A 14,426-nucleotide genomic window follows, 5' to 3' on the forward strand; every position below is an offset into this window, starting at 1 on the left:
GATCTAATAAAAGCTAGGGCGTAACGTGGATCAGACAGGGAAAACTACGCCAGTTTGTAACAAATACACAGTTTGGCGTATAGGTTAAAACATCTGTTTCCTGGCATGGTGGGGAGGGAGGGGGAAAGTTGTGCAAGGCAGAAAAGGGCGGGAAAATAAGGTACTAAAGAAAGAAAGAGCGGGCTAGGGGCAGAAAAGGAGGCAGCCCAGAAGCCAATGAATGAGACCGAGACTGCAGCACGTACTCCAGCCGCCCGCATGCGCAGGCGTTCGCCGGGTGATCTCGCGGGAAAGAACCGTTGCAGGTCCCGGCATTGGCCCAGGTGGGGGTGGGGGGAGGCGGGAGTGAAGTCTCGCGAGAAGAAGCAGTTGCTGTAGCGGAGCCTTCTGGCTGTGTGTGTCTGAGGAGCCGCCGCCGGAGCCGCCGAAGGTTCGCTGAGCCCGTTAGTGTTCCTGCCGAGACTCACGCCGCCGTCATGTCCCGGTACCTGCGCCCCCCCAACACGTCTCTGTTCGTGAGGAACGTGGCCGACGACACCAGGTATGTACAAGGGGAAGCACTTTGGGCCTACGCAGGGAGGCCGCAGGCGCTGGGAGAGGACCCAGGCGGCGGCGCGCTGGGCCTGGGCCGGGGGAGGGGAAAGGGTGAAGATGGCGGGTCCCGCACCGGCTTTCGGGCCCAAACTAGGCCGCGCAGCCGGCTCAACCGCCGCGTGGGTGCGAGGGCGGCGCCGCTGGTCTTCGCGGGCCGCGGCGGGGAGCGCGGGCCGCGTGGCGGGGTTTCGGTCCCCTCCCCCTCCTCAGTTCGGGGGGCCCTTCCTTCCCGCTTCCTTTCCGCCGTCCAGCCTCCGCCTCCGCGGAACATCCGCTCCCCATTGACTTGAAGTTCACGTTCTTTGGGGTGCACGCCCCCTCAGCCCAGAAATCTTTTTTTTTTTCTTGTTAAAAAATTACTTTGCAGTAAAATAACGGGATCGGGGGTGGGGAGTGTGGCGAAGCATTTGCTACCCTTTTTTTGTTCTATTTGTGATTTTTTTTTTTAACGTTGGAAAGGGAATTTTGAGATCAGAGAAATAAAATTCTCCCAGTTAAACGGTACGGGTTAGTTCTTGCCATTTCCCAGAAATACTGATCACCCTTTGAAAAGGGAGGTTTAGGAAGCCTCTACGGTTAGGAAATTGATGGCTAAATTGGATTAATCCAGGCCGCGCCTTTGTTCTCAGAAATTCCCTTAATTGCTTGGAGTTGTCGCAGAATATTTTGGAAAAGATCTTATCACAAGATGAGACTTTATTTTTTCACAAATAATCACTCTAAACCAAGAAAAAAAATCAAAAAATTTTGGTAGCCTTGTGTGATTTATATTTTTCTTCCTAACTTTTAAGTGAGAAAGTAAGCAATAGTAATTACTCTAGCATTTAGGAAACTTTCCCCTTTATGTCATTTTGACATTTATCAAGGAGTTTTATATATTTGTGACTTTCATTTTTCAAACCGTATCTACCTACTAGTAAGTGTGTAAGCCTGTCGCTAAAATTTGGGGGTAAAAATATAAGTGCTTGGTATTTTTCAGAATAATAGAGTTGCTTTGATTCTGTAAAAAAAAATTAGCAATACTTATATACAATTTAATGCTACTATACCTTTTACAAAACATGAAGGCTGTGAATAAGAACAATAGAGAGAAGTTGTAATCAGGTTTCCTTAAACATTTGCCTGTTGTTAATGTAAAATAGTAATAGATTTTATTACAAACTACGTTTTTGTCTTCCAAAATCTTGGATTCTAGCTTTCTTTTTTTTTCATTTTTTTAACATTTTTTATTGATTTATAATCATTTTACAATGTTGTGTCAAATTCCAGTGTTCAGCACAATTTCTAGCTTTCTTTTTCAAAAAGGCATGTTGTGGTGTATTCTTACAGTTGGCTCTTGATGTTGAAATTTAGAAAGCTTGTCTTTCAGCTCACACAGGAACATAGCAGTCCCTTTCATTAATTGAGATATTAAGAAAGAAATCTATTTCTTACAAAGAAACTTTTAAGAGAGTGAACATAAAAATTTGGGGTTTTTTTTTATGATGTTTTAGGTCTGAAGATTTGCGACGCGAATTCGGTCGTTATGGTCCTATAGTTGATGTGTATGTTCCACTTGATTTCTACACTCGCCGTCCAAGAGGATTTGCATATGTTCAATATCCTTTCTTCAGATGGCTGATTAGTGAGGGGTGTTGAAGTTTGAGATTCAAGTTTATGTAAGAGGTAACATCTAAAAAGTAGTTTTTTTTTTTTGTCCTGTAATGTCTTATATCTTCAAAAAATTTTTAATTAATTCTGACTCACACATTACTCTATTTCTTAAAGTTAATCCAAAAATAGTAAAATATTTAAATTCCCATTCATTGCTGCTGAAACTAAAATCAGTGATTATAATATATGATTTAAATTTGAATACACTCTGGTTGCTACCACCTTTAATGTAACTCAGATTAAAAGTTAATATGTTCTTGTGCTTAGCAATTAAAGCTTGGTATTCTTGTTTGTTAATTTGAATCACTTGATCAAAAACAAATTGTATAACAATGAGGTAAACTTCTTTATATTGTCCCCTAATTTGCTGTCCTCTGTTGTTACCTCAGAGAATGTAAAGCTGTACAGTTATGGCGACCCCAAAGAGAAAGCATGAAAGAACCTTTAGAGTAGAGTTCAACACTTAAGGCAAGTAGACAAGCCAAAGACCTCTTAAGGATCAGGCTTGAAGAGAAGGGAGAGTTTGGGAAAAGAAAATATAAAGAAAAGCTGGAAGAAGGACAAGCCTAATGGGAGACAAAGCCTCGCTTTATCTACAAAAGGGGGAAAAGGTTGTTTTTCAAAGTTAAAGATAAAGCCATCTGTCATATTTGGCCAAGCATCTCATGACAAGTCCTTCTGACAAGCACTTAAAGAGTTAAAGGTCAAGATGAAGTTGAATGATGGCCAAGATTAAAGGAGTCATACCTGATGTATCCTACAGAATAACTATTTTCCTTTTTTCTTTTTTCCTTTTTTTTTTTAATGTTTTGTAAGCAGTTAATTTTCAAAATTATTCTGGTTTGGTCTAGTGACAAAACCTGTAACTTGATTTATGTGGGCCTTTGATGTTGTGATGTGGTCTTGTATAAATGCACTCTCTCTTAGCTTGTCAAGTTAAAGTGTACCAGGATGTAATCTTGTTAAGCTTAAACCCTGCATATTTCTGTTTTGGACCAGGTGGTCAGATGCCATAGGGTAGTAGCAGTGCTTTTTGGAATAGCATGAGGTTCTGGGGTCAAGCTGACCTCACAGAGCCGTGCTTAAAGGAGAGACAGGTGCCTGCACTGGGGAACTACTTACAGACAGCTCTGGTGGTTTTACAAGGTCAGACCCACTAGAGACACTACCTGGTTATAGATTTTAAAGTGACTGCTAGGGGCACACACATACTCCTCATTTCTGAAACTTAGCTCTGTGAAGTCTGCTGGCCTTGACTACTTTAGCACATATGATCAGTTGGCCCAGAATGGGTTGCAGAAGACCTTTATCCTTGGTATAGGTACCTAATCAAGATCTAAGGGAAATTGTTCCCTGTCCCAGAGTTTCAAGTGACGTTACTTCCTTCAGAGAGATCATCTCCCTGTGACAACAAAGGTTTGAGCTGTGGACTTCAGGCTAGAAAAAAATTCTTAATTGCTTAAATTCAGTGGATGTCTTGAAACTTAGCAGAGTCCTAGTGAGACTTAAGGGAAATACCAAATCAGCTACTCCTTCAGGGTCTGTGATCAAGGACAGTTGTGGGAATTGGTTGCAAAGCTTTGTTACAGAGAGGATAAGAGCTATATCTGGCTTGGTTTAAAAAAAGAAAAAGTAACAGTGCATTCTGGCTTACAATGTTGACCTGATTTTGCCTGATTAGGGGGTAGCCTGGGAACCAGGATCCACAGTTTGACTCAAGAGTATGTGAGATTCAATACAGAAAAGAGTTATTATCCAAAGGAATCTAAGGGCGAATTATATATATATAGAAATTGTTTTTACACAAAGTCTTCTGTGGTCTTAATATAATTAAAAAGAAACAGGTATCAGGATTTTGCAAAGACCCTGAGTACAAATTTCTTCATGTAACTGGCATCAGAATGATGTTTAGCTGCCCCTGCTGTGGTTCCCTCTTCTACCTGACCCCATTCCCAGCTAGCCTTCTCTTAGAACCTTGCCATGGTTCATCCAGCCCAGGATTCTGTTTTTGAGGATAGCCCCAGAGGAATATTTGCTCTCATTAATAACTTACACTTCTTGATCTAAATCCTTTAGGAAGTTATTCTCTCTCAAAGTAACAAATGAAGTAGTATACCCACTAAGTGAACTGTTCCTTTTAATTATTTTAGAGCCCAATTTCATTAACCTTGAGGGTGTTCAGTTACAGTATTCTAGGTTCTAAACTCCCCATCAACATTTGTCTTTTCATGATGAAAGCCTAATGATTTAGGACTTGAGAAAACCTCTCCTTCCCTATCTATACACAGTAGCCTCAGAAGAGAGAGCTGGGACCCTGCTGTGGTTCTTAAGTCCTTCCAGAACCAAAAAAAAAAAGGGGGTGGGAAACCTAGTGCAGCAGACCTTTTAGTCTCTGGAATAAAAAGAATATTAGTATCACTCTGGAAGGGAGTGTATTGCTTCAGGAGTGTGTTTTTTGTTTTTGTTTTGTTTTGTTTTTTTAATCAGCACTCAAGATCTGCACTCTTCTCTCAAATTTGAGAAATAGAAATGGACAAGTTAGAATAGTGAATTTTAGTACTGAAAGAAAATCCAGACCTAACCTAGCTCCCCTTCAAAAGCTTTTATATCAAACTGCTCTGAATATGTGCTTGGCTTCCATTAGAGTGGTGGTTTTAGGAAAGGAGCTAAATTTGGCCAGAATAACTTTGTAAAGTTTACATTGAGAGGGGAGGACAAGGCAGCTTAGCCTCTCAGAGCTAAAACAGGTACTAGCAGTTCCTGCTTTGGACTTACATTATCTTGAAATTTTCAAGTTGAGACCAGTCCCAAGCACACTTTGCAGGAAGCTGTATGTTTAGTGTCACGTTAGGGCTTTCCAATCCAGGAATATTTGGAAATGGTCTTATTTCTTGACAGCATGCTTTTATAGTCTGTGCATGGATGTAATGTGCTTTTGGTATAGTTATGTCTTAAGTATGCTTGATTCTGTCTTGATACGTACAAGTGGCTAGCGTGCCAGTCTTCCCAGTGCTGTAAGGAAGACAACTACGTGAAATGATCGTGTTAGATCTGTCTGAGAAAAATAGAAAGATTAATTTGAGGTTAATGTTTTCATCTCTTGTAAGGTAAGGTATATTCCGCTTGCTTACACAAGAACTATTGGCATTTTCTTTTTTTCATTTGAAACAAAAGTATGAAAAAGTTTTGGTTTTATTTTAAGAAATTTTTATTTCTGCATACAAAATAGAATTGGCAATTGTTTTTCTTTTGTTTTGTAAAATTCTTAAAACTCAGGAAAATCTTTTAATGGGATTACTTGGTAGTTCAGCTATAACAGACCTTACTTGAATAATAACTTTATAATATGTATTCACATGTGTTTTCAAACTTAATGCCTTAGGAAACCACAAGTGCTTTAATACTGTAAAGTGTTTATAGCTGAATCAACCAACTAGTAAGTGCGATCTGGTTGATTTTCTGGAATAATATTGAGAGATTGTCAGTTGTTCCAGACTTACCAACTGAACTTTCATTATCAAAGTTTGCAAAACTTCTCAAGCCCCTTAACATTTAGCACATTTGAGGATGTTCGTGATGCCGAAGATGCTTTACATAATTTGGACAGAAAATGGATTTGTGGACGCCAAATTGAAATACAGTTTGCGCAGGGGGATCGGAAGAGTAAGTACCCTTATACCTAATTATGTATAATACATCGTCTTTAGACATTGTTTTGAGAGTGCCTCTTGAAAGTATTTGTGTGATTTGTCTATCTGCTCAGAATCCCAAAAGATAGTTTTTGAGAAGATAGAGTATCTTGAATACTTTGCAGTTTCAACGTAGACGTAAAGATTGAGAACAACTGTAGTATGCCTGGGCTGTTTAAGAAAGTAGATCAATGCTATCAGTTGTGGCATGTATAATACTGAGGGTGGAATCAAAAGGAATAAAATTTGGAAGGTTTTGATTCTCTTGAGCCATTTCCCTTCTTAAAGATCTTCAAGATACCATTATGGATAATTGTGTGGGTGCATGGCTGTAGAAATGAACAGATAGAATTAGACTGGGAAGGACTTAACATTAAACCTAGAATAGTTTTTATGTTAGACTTTGGTTTTTATTACTCTGCAGGCAGACACCAGGTATTAACTACATGCTGATGACACAAAAGTACAGACTTTGGAATCAGAGGGACCTGAGTTTGAATTCTGGCTCAACCATTATGTTACCTTGAGCAAGATACTCAGAGAGATGAAAGTAGCTGCTGGAGAGAGGAGGAGCCCTTAGGTAGACCCAATCTATTGGTGATTCTCTAGTTCTTCAGTTGAGTGATGGATTCCTGGGTAGTCACTCCTATTTATACATACTTACACACATACTTAAAGTATCTACTTCATAGGGTTGAATGAGATAATGTAAGAATTGAGGACTGTCCAGTCAGTCCTATAGTGGGAGTGTGTCTAAGGCATTCAGTAAATGTTGTCTTAGGCTTTTCTTTGTCGTGGTTTCTCAGAAATGTGTAACTATATTGTTGTATTTTGACACTGCACATCGTTCATAGGCCACCAATAAGTATTTTGTCATTGTTAACTGTGTTCCTAATGAATGGAAACCATGACAGGATAATTCCAAGTTAGTGTGTGGTTCAGAAGTCATTCGTACTTTAATTTGAAATTTAAAAATTACTTTCATGTTGTATTTTCCTAATGTAAAGTAGTTGGCACATTTTTGGACAGCAAGCTAGATGGCAAGAGGTACTTGAAACAAAACAGTTGTGGAGATACTTGAGAGTACCATTTTTAACATAAAACAGTCTTCTGATAACTTTTCCAAGATTAATATTCACAATTAACCTTGACACAGATTTAGGGGTATAAGAGAAGAGGATGCAGGAATTTTTCCTGTACTTTGAAGGCTTAAATACTGAGTTTTTAATGTTTGTAAATATTTCTTTTCTATGTATTTTATAGCTCCAAATCAGATGAAAGCCAAGGAAGGGAGGAATGTGTACAGTTCTTCACGGTATGATGATTATGACAGATACAGACGTTCTAGAAGCCGAAGTTACGAAAGGAGGAGATCAAGAAGTCGGTCCTTTGATTACAACTATAGAAGATCTTATAGTCCTAGAAAGTAAGTGTGATGTGTGTAGCACAGTGCTGTCAGAAAAGATCTATGTTTGTTAGCCTTTGTGTGTGTGTGTGTGTGTACTTTTAATTATGTACATTGTATGATTTGAGACTAAAATATTTTAGTGCTTCATTTTAAAAGTTTTGTGGTTCACTTTTTTAATTAGATACTTTAAAAGACTTTGTAAATAGACATGTGTCACTGTTTGCTTTTTCTGATATACTTTTTAGCAGTAGACCGACTGGAAGACCGCGGCGTAGCAGAAGCCATTCCGACAATGATAGGTAAATAACTTTGCTTTGAAAAAGACTTGTACATTTTTCAATTTCAGAGTGAACTTTTGCTCTAAAAATAACAAATTTGATTAATATAGAATCTAATTTTTACTCTAATTGTATCTCTCCTCTGTTTTGAAAGATTCAAACACCGAAATCGATCTTTTTCAAGATCTAAATCCAATTCAAGATCACGGTCCAAGTCCCAGCCCAAGAAAGAAATGAAGGCTAAATCACGTTCTAGGTCTGCATCTCACACCAAAACTAGAGGCACCTCTAAAACAGATTCCAAAACACATTATAAGTCTGGCTCAAGATATGAAAAGGAATCAAGGAAAAAAGAACCACCTAGATCCAAATCTCAGTCAAGATCACAGTCTAGGTCTAGGTCAAAATCTAGATCAAGGTCTTGGACTAGTCCTAAGTCCAGTGGCCACTGATAGTATAAACCATGATATTTTTAGGCATGTATCATTCATTTACTCATAGTTTGGTTTACTTAAATTATCAGGAATACAATGTTGCAATGATGCTTAAAAATACACTTGTCAGTTTTCCCTGTACCAGGCAATGGTTATAATTAAAATGATATGCTGTTGAGAAGCCACTCTTAAGAGTCCAGTTTGTTTAATGTTATGGGCAGCTACCAATTTGTGGTGTCTCTGTATATTTTTGTAAAGATTCTCATTTTTTTATGCTTGAAGTATTGGTGAAAAGATGTTGGTTGACCATAATTTGCAACATTGTCTTATTAAAAATAAACTTTCATATCCATATTTGGTAGAACTGTTAACCTAGAAATGTAGCTTGCTAATAAGATAGACTGATACAAAAGTGAAGTTGTAGCCACAGTACAACACTGACCGACCAGACACATTTAGGTTCAGGGTGGACCTTTTTTTAATCTTGTCAAGATGTCTAGGCCCGTGACAGTAATTTATGGCACAGTGTGGAATAGTTCTTCTGTTAACCTCACTGTCTTGGGGAATGATGCCAACTAGGTTAAGTAGCATTTTCAGGGAGGTTGAGTTTTTGACTGAAACATGGAGCCTTCACTGCTTTTTTCTCGTTTCTGTGAAGATTTGGAACATACAAACGTTGGAAAAACTCACCTTAAAATTTGGGCAGGTTGTGATGGCAGAAGTAATTTTAAGGGGAAAAGAATGCTCTTATGTAGTTAATCTAAACTTTAAGGAGCATTGTTGACCATAATCCTTAGTTTTCTTACTGCTGTTAAAAGCAAGTAAATTGTTTCAAAGTAGGATTTGTTTGTGTGTATGCATAGAGTAAAAAGACGGAATTTTGATGCTTATAGCACTTACATGCGTGCATTGGTATCAAAATTTACCCATCTCTTTATGAAGAAGGCTTGTCCACACCTCAGTTTATTTAATGTGAGGCAAGTTGAAAGACAACAAACACTCCCATCCTAAGTGATTCTGTGGTGCCATGAAATTTAAAATAATTTGGAAAAAAATTAATTTTAAGAAAGTCTCACATCTCTTGAGTTCTTGATTTATCAGTGTAGTACCTGGTAGTACCTGATGAAAATAAAAAAATAACACCCTAACAATTTATAATTTCTAGCATTTCTCTGAGAGATCAGTTTGGGGGCAATAAAAGTGACTTGACGTGTCCAGTCTCATTTCAGAATAAAAGCTAGCATCTTTAAAATTTTTAGATTGCTTGCTTACAGGTATAAGTAAGAGATGTTGTGAGGAAACGATTCCTTTTTAGAGGATTACTTTTTTCAATTTTGGTTTTAGTAATCTAGGCCTTGCCTGTAAAGAACAAAAGATGGTTTTTAAATACTGTTTGTGGAATGTGTTTAAAGGATTGACTCTAGAACCTTTGTATATTTGATAGTATTTCTAACTTTCTTTTCTTTACTGTTTGCAGTTAATGTTCATGTTCTGCTATGCAATCATTTATATGCACGTTTCTTTAATTTTTTTAGATTTTCCTGGATGTATAGTTTAAACAACAAAAAGTCTATTTAAAACTGTAGCAGTAGTTTGCAGTTCTAGCAAAGAGGAAAGTTGTGGGGTTAAACTTTGTATTTTCTTTCTTATAGAAGCTTCTAAAAAGGTATTTTTATATGTTCTTTTTAACAAATATTGTGTACAACCTTTAAAACATCGATGTTTGGATCAAAACAAGACCCAGCTTATTTTCTGCTTGCTGTAAATTAAGCAAACATGCTATAATAAAAACAAAATGAAGGAAATAATGATTAACTGGAATTATTATAGTTTTGGATGAGATTCTAAAATAATAATGGAAACAGTCCTTTGTAGACTTAGTAATATTTTTACTCAGTGTTGCACTAGGCACAACTTTTACTTTGGAAATGATAGAACTTGCCAGAAAGATACATCTTTTACATAGTACTTAAAAATTCCTATGTAATGTCAAAGTTGTTTCATGATTGCTTATTAAGCCCCTTGGGTTAAATAACTTAGAGGTTATTGATAGTGTTAAGATACACATTAAAGTGAAATTTGAGTCAGCTGATTGTAAGTTTATATTTTCATTATTGGATGGACCAATAATGCTGCTCTTCCCCATCCTAAACAAGATGGATTGGGCCTTATGTTTGTGGCATGTTTTAAAGTATTTTTGTATTGAATGTTGGTGAGCAGTTAGTATTAAGTGATAGTCACTTTGGGGAACTGGTTTAGGTGTTTTGTGGTTGAGTCCTAGCTACTTTATAATGACAAGTATAGCTAATATTTATTGAGTATTTGTGATGTGCCAGACACTTCTAAAAGCTTTATGTGTTAACTCATTTGCTCGTTACAAGACCCTCTGAGAAAGATACTTTTATTTCCTCCATGTCACAGATAATAAGGAAATTGAGACACAAAAAACTGTAAAAGGCAGATCCACAATTTGGGCCCAGGCCTGATCCTTAAGATGGTTTTTTTAAATGAGCTATAGTTACAGTAGATTGAGGAAATAGCCTATTGAAATTGTTCACATTCTCTGTATAGAATTAAGGCCTGATGTTTTCATTGTTTTTACTTGTCACTTATTTTTAGACTCAGATTATTTTCTTGAGAACCTTATATATTATTTCTCAAGTGACGTACTGACAGCTTCAGAGGGACTGTTCATAGTTGAACCTATGATAGTTGGGATCCTGCTGTTACTTGATGAGGATCCTTACACAGGGCTTTAATTTGGGGTTACATAGTTGAGTTGTACAATTACTCAGTTTCTACTGTGTCTGGCACTGTGCTCAATATTAGAGTAGGACATATCGAGACTCAAGCGAGGGCTGACACTTCACCTCTCTTTACTTAAGATCTCTCTGCATTTTTTTTTTTTGAAGCCAAGTAAGCAAGAAGAAAAATGACAGATAATGCTTCAGTGAGAAAGGAAAGGTGCTACATAGAGTATGAGCTGTTAAGTTACAACCCAGGGAAAAGACCTGGGAACTTTTATACTATTCTCTTGAAATTTTGGCCCTGTAAGCTGCTACATCCAGTTCAACTAACAAAATCCTGTATACCACAGAGAAGAATAAAGAAAACCAAACTGACAAACATCCTTCTTTTATTTAAGACCAAACTGCAGCTGGAATACCCAGTACAGTTCTGCTTACTACACTTCAAGAAAGATCTGAGAAAGCGGAAAAAGAACCAAAGAAGGGCAGTTCAAGCGACCAAAGGGTGGGTGGAAGGTGCTGCAGTATGAATACTGTACGAATATTTTGACTCTGGTCTGAAAAGATAAAAGAATGTTATCGAAACTACATGGAATAATTGAAGTCCCTTCAAGTTTGAAAGTAAGCATTTTAGGACAAATAAAAGGAAATTCAACTTTGTACTTGTGGAAACTAATCCCTAAGTCTGCATAGGTTTATATTGATTTATGGGTAACAGGTCCATGTTAAATTATTGGAAACTAGGATGTCTGAATATCAAGGAAGACAGCCATAGTCTCTTACAGTGCCTCTATTGGTCTGTCTCAAGCTGAATTGGGTGAGAAAAGGTATGGTCCAATATAAAGTTTTTCTTAAAGTCAGTTGTGTTTTTGCTATTGGCAAATCTTGCCTTTGTTCGTTCCAGTGCCAGTGTTTTCTGCTTAATGGTTTGCTTTGTTGGCATCTGAGTTTATTTACTTGTATGCCACATGCAGTTTACACCTTCCTTAAACACTCTCCCCTGTAAATTCCAATTATAATACTTCACATCCAGCTAAGAGGGTCCATCTCTTCTCACCTCTTTCCTAGTTAGTATATTCAGCAAACATTTACTGAGCCCTTACTGTGGGCAAAAATTGTACTGGGTAATTGGGGAGAAAAACAGATAAAATTCATTTATTCAATAAATGTCTACTGAGCACAATCTAGTGAATCAATACAGTATGGCCTCCTTGTTTTGTTTGAGGTGTATTATTCATAACAATACTTTACACCATTTTATCCTGTGTAATTATAAAACCCAATATACTATCAAAGATAAGTAATTTTGTGGTTATTTGCCATTTAAAAGTATTTCAGTATTTGTTTGCATCCCATTAATACAAATAATGAAAAAAATGATGTTAATCTGTAATAAATGATTTATTGTGCAGTGACTGTAATATACTAGAGTTATATTAAATTGTTAACTGCCTCCTCAAACACATTAGGAGATAATCCCAAAAATAAGTATTTAACTTTGCATCAGATATAAAGGAGACTGGGTGCTATAATTAGATTACTTTGAGGCAGACAGAGAGCTGTTATCCCAACTGATTTAGTTTGTTCTGTAATTGAGAAAATGTTCACCAAATTATACTTTTTAGTGATTTACATGTACATTTTATAGGGGACATGTTCTGTGTATAGTGAATAAATAACTTTTATAGTATCACAAAATGTTTTGGATTCCTTAGTTCCTTATTAGGATATGAAGTTTACCTGTACATTGATTTCATCACTTGCAAATTTTTTTTGTCCTGTTTCTACCACACTTAAGACTTTGTGTAAAGTTACCTAAAAATATGGAAGTGGTTAAGCCTTTGATAAAGATTTTGAAAATACAGCAGAATACACCTAAGGGAGAAATGAAGGTATTTTTACCTGTTTTATTTTTTTAATTTTCAAACTGGCCCAAGATCACACAGCAAGTAAGTGGCAGATACTAGATTAGTGTCCGTGGTTTTTCATTTGGTTCATCTTTGCTTCTATTCTGCCTTTTTTTTTATTTTAATCAAATGGGGAATTTTTTTATAACTTAATACAATTAATATAAGAGAATCTTGAGTTCATTTGGAAGATTTAATCGATTTATAAAAATTTAATTACAAAGTTTTGTTTGTAATTTTACTGGATGAAAAGGAGAGGTTAAATGTAATACAGTTTCTCACAGCTGTTGTGACTCAGGCACTTTTCTAGCCTGGCTTTCCAATTTTTAGTCTCACTGCATTGCATCTTGATCATATTCCTGTTTACAAAGTCCTGAGATACTCTGAAGTGGGGAGGCTGTGACCTGAGACAGCACAGTGCTAGCTCAGGAATAATCTCAAGTGTTCAACTAGGAGGTCTATCAGAGCTTCTAGGAGTCCCAGGCATAAACTGTTCTCATTGATAAATGAAGTAAACAACCTGTTTATCTTCAACTACTGACACCTATAAGACATAGCTAGCTCCTATGGAAAAGGCTCCTTGGTTTTTTTTTCCTTTGCCCCCTCCAACAGTGTTGGTTATGTTCATTGCATTGTTTATATGTATTCCTAACAGTTGTTTCACCCATATATTAAAGATGGGATTTTTTTATTTACAATAAAAAGCAAGGCATGTAAATTCATTTTGTTGGTAACTGACAGAGTAGTTTGTAAAGTAAAAGGACTTTATGTCTAGTTGGTTTTTTGGTTTTTGTAGATCACATCTCTTCGAATGCTAGTTATTTTGGGGTTTTTTTTTAGGGTTAGCTCTGCCTTACAGATTTGTGACTGGGTAGGCTTTCCATAATTGTATAAGAGGTTTGAGATGTACTCTGTCCCAGTTGTTCTACAAAGTAATTGCCTATGAGAATACAATTAAACACTAGAAAACTTAACAGGAGTTTTTTTCCACCTTGTGCTTTCTTTTGGGATGAAGAGAACTTAAGTGTAAGGATAGGTTATGGACTCAAGATTCCATCATACTATATATACTGCCATCAAAAAGATACGACATTTAAATTAAAACACTAAGTTCACACTATGGCCAACTAGCCCTACAGGATTAAGTGAGTTCTAACAACTTTTTCATTCTTAACAAAGATGTGGGAATTCTATCACCATCCTTCCTGTAGGCTGTAACTTTATTAGTACCTTTTTAAGGTATGAGATGTTATGACCATTAACTTTTTACGTACCCATAGCCATTAAAATTTTACTTATTTCCTTCTCTGAACCCTTTTATCACTTGAATCAACCCCAAAGCAAAAATCTAATATATCTTTTAGTATACGTAAACTAACAAAAGATGCCCGGGATGAGGACTGTTCAATCTAGTCAAATTCCAGTGCAGTACAGAAAACATGGCAATGCTTGGCACTGGTAATAGAAAATACACTGGGAATACACCAGGAAAAAAATGAGCTCAAATACTGATTTCTTGCAAGTCACTTACTTCATTTGCATGAGAAGATACAGCTTGGGATTCATTGCCTAATTAGTGTGGAACTCTAAAAAGGATTATTGAACAAGTTTAAGCTACCCTATCATTTGGAACCTATTTTAGAAAGCCAGTGTAATTCTTGTGACTTTTACCACATGTCCCCTTGTGAAAATTGTACCTTTATGTATCAACAAGTA

The 14,426-nt window shown here is 36.8% G+C and overlaps 1 protein-coding gene across 9 annotated transcripts; it reads left to right on the forward strand.

Annotated features, from left to right (window-relative positions):
* The first annotated feature begins 249 nt into the window (after positions 1-249).
* On the forward strand, positions 250-12,501 carry SRSF10 (serine and arginine rich splicing factor 10). 9 transcript variants are annotated; one of them, XM_015239792.3, is made up of 7 exons: positions 250-541; positions 2,088-2,192; positions 5,807-5,910; positions 7,200-7,362; positions 7,590-7,643; positions 7,777-7,878; positions 11,202-12,501. In XM_015239792.3, the coding sequence occupies exons 1-7, from the start codon at positions 477-479 to the stop codon at positions 11,260-11,262; spliced, it is 654 nt and encodes a 217-aa protein (XP_015095278.1). In that variant the 5' UTR covers positions 250-476; the 3' UTR covers positions 11,263-12,501. The 9 variants fall into 9 exon arrangements, with proteins under 9 accessions (XP_015095278.1, XP_072831220.1, XP_006196835.1 ...); XM_072975119.1 differs by lacking the exon at positions 7,777-7,878 and having other exon boundaries at positions 10,969-12,501; XM_006196773.4 differs by lacking the exon at positions 7,777-7,878.
* The last annotated feature ends 1,925 nt before the right edge of the window (positions 12,502-14,426 follow it).

Source organism: Vicugna pacos, chromosome 13, assembly GCF_048564905.1.
Source record: "Vicugna pacos chromosome 13, VicPac4, whole genome shotgun sequence".
NCBI classification, from domain to species: Eukaryota; Metazoa; Chordata; class Mammalia; order Artiodactyla; family Camelidae; genus Vicugna; species Vicugna pacos.

What these genes read in the sequence shown, in the direction of transcription:
- SRSF10 (XM_006196771.4), top strand. Translation starts at nt 477, where the DNA reads ATGTCCCGGTACCTGCGCCCCCCCAACACGTCTCTGTTCGTGAGGAAC. An exon ending in AACGTGGCCGACGACACCAG is followed by an intron (nt 542 to 2,087) that starts GTATGTACAAGG and finishes ATGATGTTTTAG; the next exon opens with GTCTGAAGATTTGCGACGCG. An exon ending in AGCCATTCCGACAATGATAG is followed by an intron (nt 7,644 to 7,776) that starts GTAAATAACTTT and finishes CTGTTTTGAAAG; the next exon opens with ATTCAAACACCGAAATCGAT.